We start from the raw sequence: 13,951 nt of genomic DNA, 5'->3' as shown, positions 1-13,951 counted from the left end.
GAAATTAATAGCTTACTACTAAAACTATATTTTAACTATTTGCTTTGTGCCCTTTATCTACACTATAAAGTGCAGTTTTAGTGCATCTTCCTATTTTTCTATTCTGCATCTCTAATATAATTGGTTTATTGCTGACATATTTCTTTTGTCATATATATATATATATATATATATATATATATATATATATATATATATATATATATATATATATGTTATCATGTTATGTTGTTATGTTAATATAAAATAATATATAATAATATAATATATTATTGTCATATATATTTTGTATTTTAAATATTTAGCCTTCCTTATATATTCCTACTGTAATGTAGAATTCCTCCTTTTCAGCAGAGGTCAATACACCTTTCACCTTGTTTAGTTTGTTTCCTATTCTTGTTCTGCCAAAGCGTTGACATTTTCTTTGCTTTTTCTGCTTGTGTGTTCTTGGCTGGGCTTCTTGACGCTTCTTCCAAAACCTGGCTCCATCTGAGGGAAATGACTGGAAGATTTTTTTATTTTTTTAAAGTCAGGTCTGAGGGAAGGGAAAAACATCTTTCTCAGCAGGATTGTTTTAGCATTTAGTTTGATGCTTTATCTTTACCCTTGTGCTTAGGCTGTGCTTGTTGATCTTATCCTTCATGAGACTTGTGGCTGCAGAACTCCCAGGTAGCAGAGCTTTCCCCTCCCCCTCCTTCCCAATGCTGCTGTTTGATTGGCAACTGCTGCTTGATTGACAACTGGGTCGTCCCGATGCTGGCGGGGGGGGGGGCTGAGAAGAGAAGGGAGAGAAGAGAGAGAGAGAGGATAGAAGTTCAGAATCTCCTTATACAGTCTGTTCTTGTATAGTCTTTTCTATTTTCCCACTAGTCTTCATTTAAAATGCTAAGAGATGGCCGATGAGGAGGCCAATGAGCTCCACGTTTGGCTTGAGGTTTCCCACATCTGGCAAGGTGGAAATAGAAGCTGATGGGCCAATGGGTAGCTTTTTGGAGGTGTCTTTCATGGAGAAGTAGTGTGAAGTAGTGTCTTACAATCTGAGGTATGAATTGGGTCCAGTTCTCTCTTCCACCATGATTTTGTCCCAATAGTTTTAGACCAGCAACTGATATCCTTCATCAGTTTCATTTTATATGTCTTATTATCCTGAGGCATTTGGGAAAATGGCAGCAAGAATTACTTGTTCTGTACCAGCCTGCTACCGGCCTTGCAGAAAAGGCAACCCCTTTACAAACGGCAAGAGGCTGGAATGACGTCTGCCAAATTTATTACAAAAACAAACAAGACACGAACCAAGATACAGGAGCTTTGAAACACTATCTGAACGGTTGCTTTCAGCAAACCAGCCCTCCCCACACAAGTCCTTTATAAAGAGTTCAGGGCGTGGCTTCTCTCTGCCTCCTTCCGAGAAGCCCCATTGCCTTCCTCTGTTTACTCCTACTTGACTGCCTCCTGCGTCAGGCGTCCTTGAACAGGGCCAGCTGTGGGTCATCTTCATCCACACTGTCAGGCTCACACAGCTGGGTCTCCATGGTGACCAAGTGGGAGGGGCCTGCCTGAGGGCTATCATCAGCAAGGTCTTCAACACCCCCCTCCTCCTCTGAGTCATCCGACCCAACTGCCGAACCCACAGGCTGACCCTGAATCACAACATTACTAAGCTAACTTAGTTAAAGCAATTCAACTACCAAAGAGCACAATACCCAGACTGAGGATTGAGTATAATCATTACAGAGTCGGGTGCATTTGCAAAGGAAACCCACAGATCAAACAAGAATTTTCTCTGCCTTTTCAGCCTCATTGACTTGTACCAGTACTGAGTTTCGCTGCACATCTGGACGTTGCATTCCTGCTCACTGGTACTGTGATCTAACAGTGGATTGTGCTGATGGCTCGGATGAGCCTGCCTCTTGTGGTAAGTGTGAGGTTAGGCACACTTGGAAGGGATTCAGAAAGGTTTCCTCAGACAATCAAAATTAAATGAGGGAAATTAAGACTTATAACCCACTAGTGACCAGCCTTATTGGAAAATGTGCCCTAGGCTACCTGATATGTTAAAGAACAAGGTGTATTTCTGTCAGACCCCCAAGAATTGATAAACCCATGAAAATATAGCATGCGCCATGAAATTATAATAAAGTCACACTGCTAGTATTGACATAATTGTAAAAAAAAGAGTGAGGGGAAGGCATTCTGAAGAACTTATCTTAATGACTCACTTTTCTGTTCTGAACAACACTTGAGTCATTCTGCAAGATGCTTCTTCATCTGAATGGCACAGTGCATGCTTTGTATGAGAAAAGCGTACTGTATCCATTAAAACCTCAATAAAAATTACAATATGCATTTCTAGAAGCCAATGATATACATTTAACCTCTGTAGGAGCTGTGATTGTGCAGTGGTTAGAATGCAGTATTGCAGGCTGACTCTTCCCATTGCCAGTAGTTTGATTCTCACTGGCTCAAGGTCCATCCTTCCGAGGGCGATAAAATGAGGACCCAGATTGTTGGGGGCAATAGGCCAACTCTGTAAACCACTTAGAGTTGTTAAGTACTATGAAACAATATGTAAGTCTAAGTGCTATTGCTATTACTATTATAAAAGTTTTACCAACTAGAGGTAAACATGTTCCATATCCTGTGGGTTGTTACCCAGTGACTTTCACAGTCTCTTGCCATTAGCAAAATTGAGAATTAAAACACAAATTGGCATATGTCTGTGGAAATGTAGGAAACATCAACAGGATGTGAAACATGCATAGTCTGTTAAATCTTATATTTCCTTTAAGTTTCTTCTGAACGGAGCTGTTCAAGTAGGCAATTTAGATGTGATGGCGGCAGATGCATACCAGCTACATGGGTCTGTGATGGTGATAATGACTGTGGTGACATGAGTGATGAGGACCAAAGACACAATTGTGGTAAGTTTCGTGCAACACAAAGCTTCAAGGCTAAGCTGTTATTTTATTTAGTTACTCAAGGCCTAGATGAGCAGCATGGTGGCTTAGAGCTGGAGTTCTCGCCTCACAATCAAGAGGCTGGAGTTTAATCCTAGGTAGCAGCAGATATTTCTCTCTGTGGGCGCAGTGAGTACTTGTCTGCTGCAAACTCTGCATAGGTGTCAGGAAGGGCATCTGACCGGTAAATGCTCAGCTCCGATCAGTCGCCCCGACCCCATCCTGAAGCAAGGGGTTGCAGGGTCGTTAAAAAAAAACAACCCTGAAGACCTAAATTGCTTTCTGATAATTCACCTTTTGTTTGAAAGACTGCAAGTGGTCAAGAAGACATTGGTTGAAGAGATGGTAGGCTGATTTAAATGGCATGAGTAATGTGTTTTGAACAAATTGCTGAAATCTCATGCTTTGTTCTAGCAAATCGCAGCTGTTTAGCCACTGAATTCACATGTGTGAACAACATGCCCCCCTCAAGAAGATGTATACCTAGGGCTTGGGTCTGTGATGGGGATGCTGACTGTAATGATGCTTACGATGAGCATCAGAACTGCACTAGAAGGCCATGCTTGAACAATGAGTTCACATGTAGTAATGGACTGTGCATCCGTAACACTTACAGGTTTGTATGTCCTCTGCAAATTCTTTCAAGAACCACAGGCATATGCTAGAGCTAATATCTTAAGAGTGGATAACTTATAATTCTTTACAAACACTGAAATGCAGCACATATTATTCTCCAACCATTGGCCATGTAAGGCCAGTGGGAATTTGAGACTCAGCTATGTTTGGAGGATCATATTTTGCTTTTTGTTTATTCTTGTAATAATAGAATATGTAGCAATGATGGACTTAGGCCTGCCTTTCAACTCCACTTTGCATTAATGCAGTAGGTGGACTAAGAGAGGGTTATAACAAGGATTAAATTCCTTGTTACTAAGATTGTATCTGGTCAAAAATGGTCAAAAATGAACTCAATTTTATCTTCTTAATTCATTTTCCCCCTTCTTTTTTCTACTGGACTGCTGGTTGGGCCAGCACAGAAGTTTATGATGTCATATTGCTTATAATGATAAAAAGTTGGATCAAGACCAGGAGGAATAGTATTCATATTGTCACAAGCAAGAAAAGAAGGATAGATGTGCCAAATACAAACCTGAGCAATTATAATCTATACGGCAAAGACTTTAATTTGATGAGGATTGGGGTGGTGGTGGTAGAGAAATATGTGAAGGATTTCTGAGGACTAGAAAGAAAGCCTCAGGGTACTAAGGATACACTTTTTGTCACTAAATGTCTGTCCAGTTCAATCAATCTATCTCCTTTCAGGATATCTGCGGTCTGAAATTTTCCATGTTTAACATTTTTATGTAATGTCATAGATAGTTTGTCCATGATCTGCAGATCATGCGTCTGTTCTCCCAAACTTTATGTTTTGCATGCAATACCTTTGATGGAGAACACATACATGGATGTGAATGTTAGCAGAGGTGTTGCTATTTTATGTATGTATGTATGTATGTATGTATGTATGTATGTATGTATATATGTATGTATTAAATTTATATGTTGCTCATCTCACAAGTGATTAACTTTTGTTGCGGGCTTTTTTCAGGTGTGACCGCCGAAACGATTGTGGAGATGGCAGTGATGAGAGGGCTTGCATCTATCAGCCGTGCCAACAGAACCAGTTTACCTGTCAAAATGGCCGCTGCATCAACAAAGCTTATCTCTGTGATGGGGACAATGACTGTGGTGATGAGTCCGATGAGCTAGAACATCTTTGTGTTACACCAGAAGCAACTTGCGCTCCCCACTATTTTACCTGTGACAACGGGAACTGCATTGAAATGGTCAAAGTCTGTAACCGGATAGATGACTGCCATGATAATAGTGATGAGAAGGGATGTGGTATGTATGGAACTTAGATAAATCAGCACAAAGGCAACCTTGCACAATCTTTATACATATTCTTGGGTCCCCAGATGATGTTGGATTGCCACTCAGATTGTCCTCTGACAGCATGGCAAATTGTCAGGTGTTGAGACAGTTACAGATCATCACTAGTTGAAGAAAGGCTGATTAACTATTACCAATTGCCTTTTGGAATTATAGCTTCAGTGAATTATCTCATTCTTCCCTATTTGGTGCACTTCAAAAGTGTTTAATTATAGTTCCAATTTCTCAAGTTAGCATGCTGGTTGAGAAAGGTAGCCTGGGAGTTGTAGCCCAAGACAAGAACAACATGTGGCGAAAAACTAGGTTTATGTAAGTAGTAGTAAATGAACCATCAGAAACCAATGCTAATAACAATGGAGTAATGTTTTGTTTTATTTGTCTTATTCTAGGCATTAATGAATGCAACGATCCTTCAGTTAGCAACTGTGACCACATCTGCGTAGACATCCAGACTAGTTTCTACTGTTCATGTCATCCTGGGTACAGACTCATGTCCAACAAAAGGTCTTGTGATGACATCGACGAATGCAGTGAAACACCATCCATATGTAGCCAGATCTGTGAGAACACGGTTGGCAGCTACATCTGCAAGTGTGCCCCAGGTTACATTCGTGAACCTGATGGGAGAAGTTGCCGGCAGAACAGTAACATCTCACCTTATCTTATCTTTAGCAATCGATACTATCTGAGAAATCTCACCACAGATGGCCGGCTTTACTCTCTCATTTTGCAAGGACTCAGAAATGTGGTGGCTCTGGATTTTGACCGGGTGGAAAAAAGGCTGTACTGGATTGACGTAGGCAGGAAGGTCATAGAAAGAATGTTTTTCAATGGGACAAACAAAGAAACAATCATTAGTGATGGTGTGCCCAATGGTGAAGGCATTGCTGTTGACTGGGTTGGAAGGTATGCCTCTTGCTGTTTTTCAAAATGTTGTACTGCTCAGTTTGTGTCCTCAAGGTGATAGATTGATCACGTTTTCTTCTGCCTGGCAATTTTCAGATATGATGACAATGCAAGTTCCAGTCCTTGGCCACGATGATTGGCTGTAATGTGGGGAACTGCTGCCCCCCCAGATCTGGGCAGCACTAGGTTGGGAAAGCTGTATTGATAGCAAATCACCCAGCCATTTCTTTTGGCAATAACAATAGCGCTTAGACTTATGTACCGCTTTATATACATCCCTCTCTAAGTGGTTTACAGAGAGCATCTTGCCCCCAACAATCTGGGTCCTCAATTTACCAACCTTGGAAGGATGGAAGGCTGAGTCAACCTTGAGCCAGTAAGAATTGAACTGCTGGCACTAGGCAGAATCTGCCTGCAGTACTGCATTCTAACCACTAAGCCACCATGGCTGAAAAAGCAATTATCTTTTTAAAAGCAATTATCACAAATAATAGTGAAAATTGTATTTTTTGTGTATTGCCTCATATTCTTGATTATCCTTATACCAAGTATTGTTACCATACTTCAGGGCTGCTTTTCCATGGAGAGCATGGACTTGAATGGATAATTATCATCTTAATAGATCTTTTAGGAGATAGAAAATGGGTAGAAAATTATTCCAGCGCTAAGGTGCTAGCATGGCAGCGTTAGGGCCTCCAACATTGTCAAATAAACACTCTAAATAGTAAATGTTGCTTCCCTCTATGTTTTCGTATTTTGTATTGGTATACTAAAAACTACAGATCATAACACTGTAGTGGTAACAGCTTCTCACACTTCAAAACCTGATTTGGAGGAAGGAAATGTTTCAGCTGTTGCAAGGCCACATGACTCTCTGGTATTTTCAGGTTTCTGCTTCAAAGATGCCACTGCGTTAAGAGTCTCATTAGTTTTAAGGAGTGGGCTTAAAGCAGCTGCATCTTTTTTCCAGGCTGCTGCAGAACCCTAAAAAATTCCCCAAATATCAAGGAGTGATATTTTTGTGCTTGAGTGAAATCTAAAGCAATTCTTCAGAATAATTTTTGAGGTGTGCACAGCCTTAAAAAGGATAGCTCAAAGTCTACTTCATGAATCAGTGTAATTCAGTGCATACTAATATATTTTTCAGTAATTATATTCTAACAGAGCTGGACAATCCAAAGCCGCAAGGTCCCATGATATCCCTAAATTGTAATATTGGTTATTGAAGGCCCTGGCTATTTTACTCAATCAACAGTGGGTAAACCAAGCCAGCAAAACATAATTCTTACTGTAATTCTACATAGTGACAAATGCTGCTTTGCAGAGGGAAACTTAGGAACCTGGGATAATGTAGTGGTAGGTGAGAAAGACCTTGGGAGATGGGATGAAGAGATGCTGCCTAGGGACCGGTCAGCTGAGACACAGCATGGCCCACAGCCTACATCTTTGGCAGAGCAAGAGACTCAGAAGAAACCTTCCCTACGTTGTCAGCCTGTAAAAGTGACTGTGGGACAATTGTACTTTATGACTTGCAAGATTCAGTTAATAATAGCTTTGCAATAGAGGAGAATCCATTTATCTTGTCACGTTTCCTTTCTGGTCTGCCAGGGAACGCTGACGGAAAACTACCCCAAGTTGCAATGTTCTAGCGCTGAGCTAGCTTTCTTTTGCTTTAATTTTCTGCCTTTCAGACCTATGTTGGTAATTAAGAGAAGAAAAAAAAAGATGTTTGTGAAGACGTAGTGGGTGTAATATGCCTTTTGTCAAATATTTCAGAAAACTCTACTGGGTAGATGCCAATAAAGATTGCCTCTCTGTAGCCGAGCTGGATGGCCGATTCCGGAAAAAACTAATTGATCGGTGCATGGATCCTAACAACACCTTCTGTTTTCAGTACCCTAGAGCGATTGTTGTTCATCCTAAATATGGGTAAGAGGGTTCAGCATTTTCTTTAATGCCTCTATTTGTAAAACATTTGTGTGCGTGTTTGTGTGTGTGCACACGCGCGTGTGTCTATCTGACTGAGCCTCTATCAACTTTAATCCAATCCTTTCATACGAAATAATTTATATCAGTCCTCAGCAAATGCTAGATTAAAATTCTTCCACTGGGGCCTTTCTCAGCAGCAATATATTTTAAAGATTAAAAATCTCACCTTGCGGTCTGGAGGTTGCTGTGATAAATTTCCTCTTTTGCTGTTTCTTTGCTTATTTAGCAGGGTGTTTTCCTTTTTCAGCTTTTCCTCCTTTTGTCCAGGGAAATGTATCTTATTTTTGTATTGCCATTATCTCCTCCGGCAAATTGTGGATTAGTTTCTACTGTGTTTATTAAAACAGGCAAGTCTTCTGGACAGACTGGGCAGAGAGGCCGTATATCGGGCGCGTGGGAATGGACGGCAAGAATAAGACGGTGATTATCTCTGCCAAGTTAGAGTGGCCTAATGGACTTACCATAGATTACACCAACGACAAGCTCTACTGGGCAGACGCCCATCTGAACTACATTGAGTACGTACATAGAGAAGAATAAAGCAACGGGGTAACTCTTCCTATCAGATTTTGAGGGTTATCAAATTAGCTTTAGCTTCTAGTGGCAGCTTTAATTCAGCTAAGATGCACATGCTCTATAGCGGGGTGTCAAACTCACCGTGTCACGTGACGTGTCGCGATGTATCGTGACTTTTTTTCCATTGCCGGCAATGGGGTGGGCGCGGTTTTGGCATGACGCATCTGGCCTGCGGGCCGGCAGTTTGACACCTCTGCTCTATAATTACCAAGTAGAAAACTATTTGCTGTGTGATTTCAATACAACAATTAGCAGTCAATAATGATAAAAGAATTCCAGATCGTCATAATGTGGAGTTTTGTAATGCACAATAATGCATATATTGCTCTGCTTTTTTCTTGCTGAATTGTCTTCTATTCTAACCACATTTTTTTTTAAAAAAATTAATGTTCTTAATGGTAATTCAACAAATAGGTAGGTATCTTAGTGCTAGGGTAGGGACTGCTCTGATTGGTGGAATTAATCCAGTTAATCTCACTTACTAGAGCTAGTTTGGCCTAGTGATATATTTTGTTTGCCTTGAAATTTATTTCACTGTCAGGATGAGCTAAGTCAGAATGATTGGCAGTTGTACACCAGCATGCTTACTTATGAAGTAAGTATTTCATAAGTAATCCTTAAGATAATATAGAAATCTTAAAGAATCCCAAAGTAGTATTTTGTATGATTGTGGTCATAATTATAACTACTATTCAGTTTCCATTCTTTCAGAAACAAGCAGAATGTTGATTATGGATTTTGTTGCCTTTTTTTCCTTTCACTGTAATGTGTTATGTTTTCTTCTTATAGGTACTCAGATCTTGATGGTCAGCATCGTCATACTGTGTACGATGGGGTGTTACCCCATCCATTTGCAATTACAATTTTTGAGGATACTATCTATTGGACTGACTGGAACACAAGAACCATCGAAAAGGGAAATAAATATAATGGAACAGGCAGAACGGTTCTAGCGAACACCACTCACAGACCCTTTGATATTCATGTCTATCACCCATACAGGCAACCAATAGGTAAGGGATTTATTCTAGAAGGGTAGATTTGGATTCTTTTTTTTTATTGAAAAGTTTTAAAATACAGTTTTCCTTTAAAAAACCCCCCTTCCCCCTCCCTGCTCCCCCCCACCTCCCCCCAACCTCCCTCCCTCCCCCCCTCCCTCCCCCCCCCTCCCCCCCGACTTCCCAGAGCTAAATACAAGGTATATATATATAAAAAGGCAATCATAAACAACCATATACTAACAACTATAAATTCTAAAATCCATCACTCTCTAGCTTATATAGGATAAGACACACCTTAGCAATATTAAATATATATAAAAAACTAGAATAGAAAAAGAAAAAAAAAACGAAAGAAGACTTATTCGAATGCTACATAAAACTTCTTAACCCTATACTTGTTCTGGATAAACTCAATCCATTTTCTCCATTCCATAATATAACGTTCTTGCGAATGATCTTTCAAATAGGCCGAAATCTTCGCCATCTCTGCCAGGTCGGAAACCTTTAAAGTCCACTCTTCTATGGTCGGCAATTCCTCTTTCTTCCAATATTGACCTATCAAAAGTCTTGCCGCCGTAATTAAGTTCAACATCAGCTTGGTGTCCACAACTGTAGCGTCTGCAATTATTCCCAACAAAAAAAGTTGCGGACAAAACTTTATCCTCTGTTTAAAAATCTTCTGCATATTCCACCAGACTTTTATCCAAAAAGCCTTAACCTTCTTACATGTCCACCATATGTGAAAATATGTTGCATCTTGATCACCACACCTCCAACATTTAGGCTGATAATTCGGATACATACTTGCAAGCTTTTTAGGATCTAAATGCCATCTATAAAACATTTTGTAAAAGTTCTCTCTTAGATTTTGAGCTTGAGTAAATTTTACGTTCCTCACCCAAATCTTTTCCCACGTGTCCATTGTAATAACTTCCTGGATGTTTTGGGCCCATTTTATCATACAATCCTTAACAAGCTCTGTTTCCGAGTCAATCTCTATCAATGCAAGATATATCCGTTTAATATGTGCTGGTCCCTGATTTCTAATCTGCTTTATCAAATTTTCATCAGTCATTGTAAATCCATTTTTCTGGTCTTCTTTCCACCTGGCCCGTAATTGAATATATTGAAACCAAGTTTGAACAACCTTCTCTTCTCGCAAGAGGCTATATGATTTCAAACACCAAACATTCCTTTCCAGGCTTAAAATTTCCTTGTACGTAGTCACATCATGTTTGAAACCAGCATGTATATTTTCTATTGCGTGTTTTGGAATTGCCCACAATGGTATCTTGCTGCTTAACTTATGTCTATACTTCTTCCAAACTCTCAGCAATGCCTGTCTTAAAATATGCATCCTAAACACAGTATCTACCTTCTTATCATACAACAAATATGCATGCCAGCCAAACAACAAATCATGGCCCTCAAGATTTAATAACCTCAGTTGCGTCAAATTAATCCAATCGCTTATTCCTACTAAAGCAGCAGCTTCATAATATAATTTAAAATTAGGCATTTTAAGGCCACCTCTCTCACGAGTATCCTGCATAATCTTAAGTTTAACTCGTGGCTTTTTCCCTGCCCACACAAATTTATTGATACCATGCTGCCATTCCTCCAAGTTAGAATCTTTCTTAAGAATCGGTATCATTTGAAATAAAAATAAAAATTTGGGCAGGACATTCATTTTCACTGCTGCAATCCGTCCCAACAAAGACAATTGCAATTTTTGCCAACTCTCCAATTCTTTTTGAATTTTCCCCCATAGTTTTTCATAATTATTTTTATATAGCTTTGTATTAGAGGGCGACAAAATCACCCCCAGATATTTAACCCTTTTAACAATCTCAAATCCAGTTAATCCTTCTAAGAGAGCCTTCTGTGAAACTGTCATATTTCTAGCCAAAATTTTAGTTTTCTGTGTATTTACTTTAAATCCAGAAACCTTCCCATATTGTGTTATTATCTCCATCAGGTCCACAACAGAGTTCTCTGGCTGGGTCACTGTAACAACCAGATCATCTGCAAATGCTCTCAATCTATAGTCCTGATCTCCAACTTGTATCCCCTTAATTTTTCCGAGTTCTGAATCTTAACCAATAGTATCTCTAATGTTAACACAAATAACAAGGGCGATAACGGACACCCTTGCCTTGTGCCCTTCTCAATATTACATGCTGCTGTCAGGCTATTGTTAACTATGATTCGGGCAGTTTGTTTTTGATATAATGCCCTAATCGGTTGTAAAATTTTTTCCCCAAAATCCATTTTATCTAAAACTTTCAACAAAAATTGCCAATTCAATTGATCAAAGGCCTTTTCAGCATCTAGAAAGATTAGCGCTGCAGAGATCTGGTTGTGCCTTTCCAAAAACTCTAACACATCAACTATATGTCTCACATTATTTTTCATTTGCCTACCACTAATAAACCCCGTTTGATCCCCATGAATCACCTGTTGCAGAACCCTCATCAGTCTATTAGCCAAAACCTTAGCAAATATCTTATAATCTGTATTTAAAAGCGATATCGGTCTGTAATTTTTAACTTGAGTAGCATCCTGGTCTTCCTTCGGAATCAAAGAGATAAAAGCTGTTCTCCAAGACGGTGGCACCTTTCCCCCCCTCTGAATTGTCTGAAACAGTTCCTTTAACGGCTTTATCATCTCAAATTGTAAATTTTTATAATAGGCCGCAGTCAAGCCATCCGTGCCTGGCGCTTTATCCACCTTCAGTTCCTTAATTGCTGTAAGAATTTCTTCTTCTGTAATCAGTTGATTAATCCCCTCTTTTTGTACTTGCGTAAGAACCGGGATGCTAGCATTCTCCAAGTATATATCAATATCTTTTACATTAATTTCCTCTTTAGTATATAATTTCGAATAAAAATCCACAAAAGCATCCTTAATAAGATTCTGTTGAAACACAACCCTTCCTTTATACTCAATCTTATCTATATTAGAGGCCCTTTGTTTTTTCCTCAGTCTATAAGCTAACCATCTGCCTGGTTTATTAGCGTTGCAAAAAGTATTGTGCCTAGCAAACCGCAGATTGGTTGCCACTTGATCTGCCATTAATTTATCAAATTGTCCTCTTAGCAGTCTAATAGCCTCCTTGATCTTCACATCCTCTGGATTCAAAATCAAAGCCTTTTCTTTTTCCTTTATTTCATTCTCCAGTTCTTTCCTTCTAGTTTCCACTGCACGTCTATGTCTATTATTCATATATATCAACACCCCTCTCATATAGGCCTTGCTAGCATCCCAAACCATGTCCATAGAGGTACCCTTATTCATATTAATCTCAAAAAAATCCTTCATCCGCTGTTTGCATTGTTCCAGATTTCTCTGATTTCTAAACAAATTCTCATTTACGCGCCACGAGCGCCTGTCTCTTTTATCCTTATCAATCTCCAACCAAACTGGACTGTGGTCAGAGATAGTTCTTGCACAAATCTTCACCTTTTTAGTTCTTAAAAAAAAATCATTAGTCAACAAAATAAAATCAATCCTCGAAAAAGATTGGTGTCTGTCAGAATAAAAAGTATAATCCTTCTCCTGCAAGTGTCTCTCACGCCAAATATCTCGCAATTCCAGGTCATCCTTCATTTCAAAAAAAGATTTAGGCAGTCTAGCATGACTTGGAATGCGCTTAAAAGCTCCAGCCTTATCCAACTGTACATCCAAAACACCATTCCAGTCTCCCATAAAAATAAAAGATTTATAATCCAACTGGGTAAGCTTTGTGTGGAGTAAGCTAAAAAAATCAGCTTGTTGTTGGTTAGGTGCATATAATCCAACTAGAAGCGTCTTTTTACCTTCTAACAACAGCTCAATCATAACATATCTTCCATGCTTATCTGCTTCAATTAAGTCTGCTGTTAAAGCACTTTTAACATAAACAACCACTCCATTTTTCTTATTCTCTGCAGAGGCAACAAATTGCGTACCCAGTCTCGAGTTCAGTAAATGCTTTTGATCCAAAACTCTAATATGCGTTTCTTGCAAACATATAACATCTATCTTAAATTGTTTTAAATATTGAAAAACTTTCTTCCTCTTCTGCGGTGAATTTAGTCCATTAACATTCCAGGTTAGAAATTTAGTTGCCATGCATATCCTCCAAAAGCTCTTGGACCACAGCTTTGATAGGACTAACTTCTTTAGGCCGTGCTCCTCCCACAGCTTGACTATATGTACGTTGTGAAGAATCTGAAGACTTTTGCTGATCTTGTTCTTTTATTTTCTTTGCTCGTTTTAAAGCAGCACGCGTTACTCTTTGCTCTCTAGGATCATCCAAAGAAGTTGTAGCTTGATCTCCTCCAGCACCACTTTCCTCTGTTTCATCCTCTTGATGTTCTCCTTCTCCAGATCCCTTTCCAGCTTCCAGAAGTGTTAATGGGGTTGCTTTTAAGACATTATTGTAGAAATCACGCGCTTGCTTCACAGTAATCAGCCGATACCTTTTACCTTCATGCATCACCATCAGCCCATCTGGAATCTCCCATCTGAACCTTATATCTCTTTGCTTAAGCTCATGCACGAGAAATGTATAGTCCTTCCTTCCCC

At 39.4% G+C, this 13,951-nt stretch overlaps 1 protein-coding gene across 1 annotated transcript in view; it reads left to right on the top strand.

Annotated features, from left to right (window-relative positions):
* LRP2 (LDL receptor related protein 2) overlaps nucleotides 1–13,951 on the top strand; it is a gene marked incomplete at both ends in the record, with an annotated part of 164,913 nt that overhangs the window by 115,902 nt on the left and 35,060 nt on the right. The window contains 8 exon segments of the mRNA XM_083365355.1: nucleotides 1,796–1,915; nucleotides 2,790–2,921; nucleotides 3,372–3,573; nucleotides 4,567–4,862; nucleotides 5,300–5,816; nucleotides 7,593–7,745; nucleotides 8,153–8,323; nucleotides 9,171–9,394. Coding sequence (XP_083221481.1) covers nucleotides 1,796–1,915; nucleotides 2,790–2,921; nucleotides 3,372–3,573; nucleotides 4,567–4,862; nucleotides 5,300–5,816; nucleotides 7,593–7,745; nucleotides 8,153–8,323; nucleotides 9,171–9,394 — 1,815 coding nt within the window.

This window comes from Vipera ursinii (genome assembly GCF_947247035.1).
Source record: "Vipera ursinii genome assembly, chromosome: 1".
NCBI lineage: Eukaryota > Metazoa > Chordata > Lepidosauria > Squamata > Viperidae > Vipera > Vipera ursinii.
Note: the sequence above shows the minus strand (reverse complement) of the source record. Positions and strands in the feature narration are given on the sequence as shown.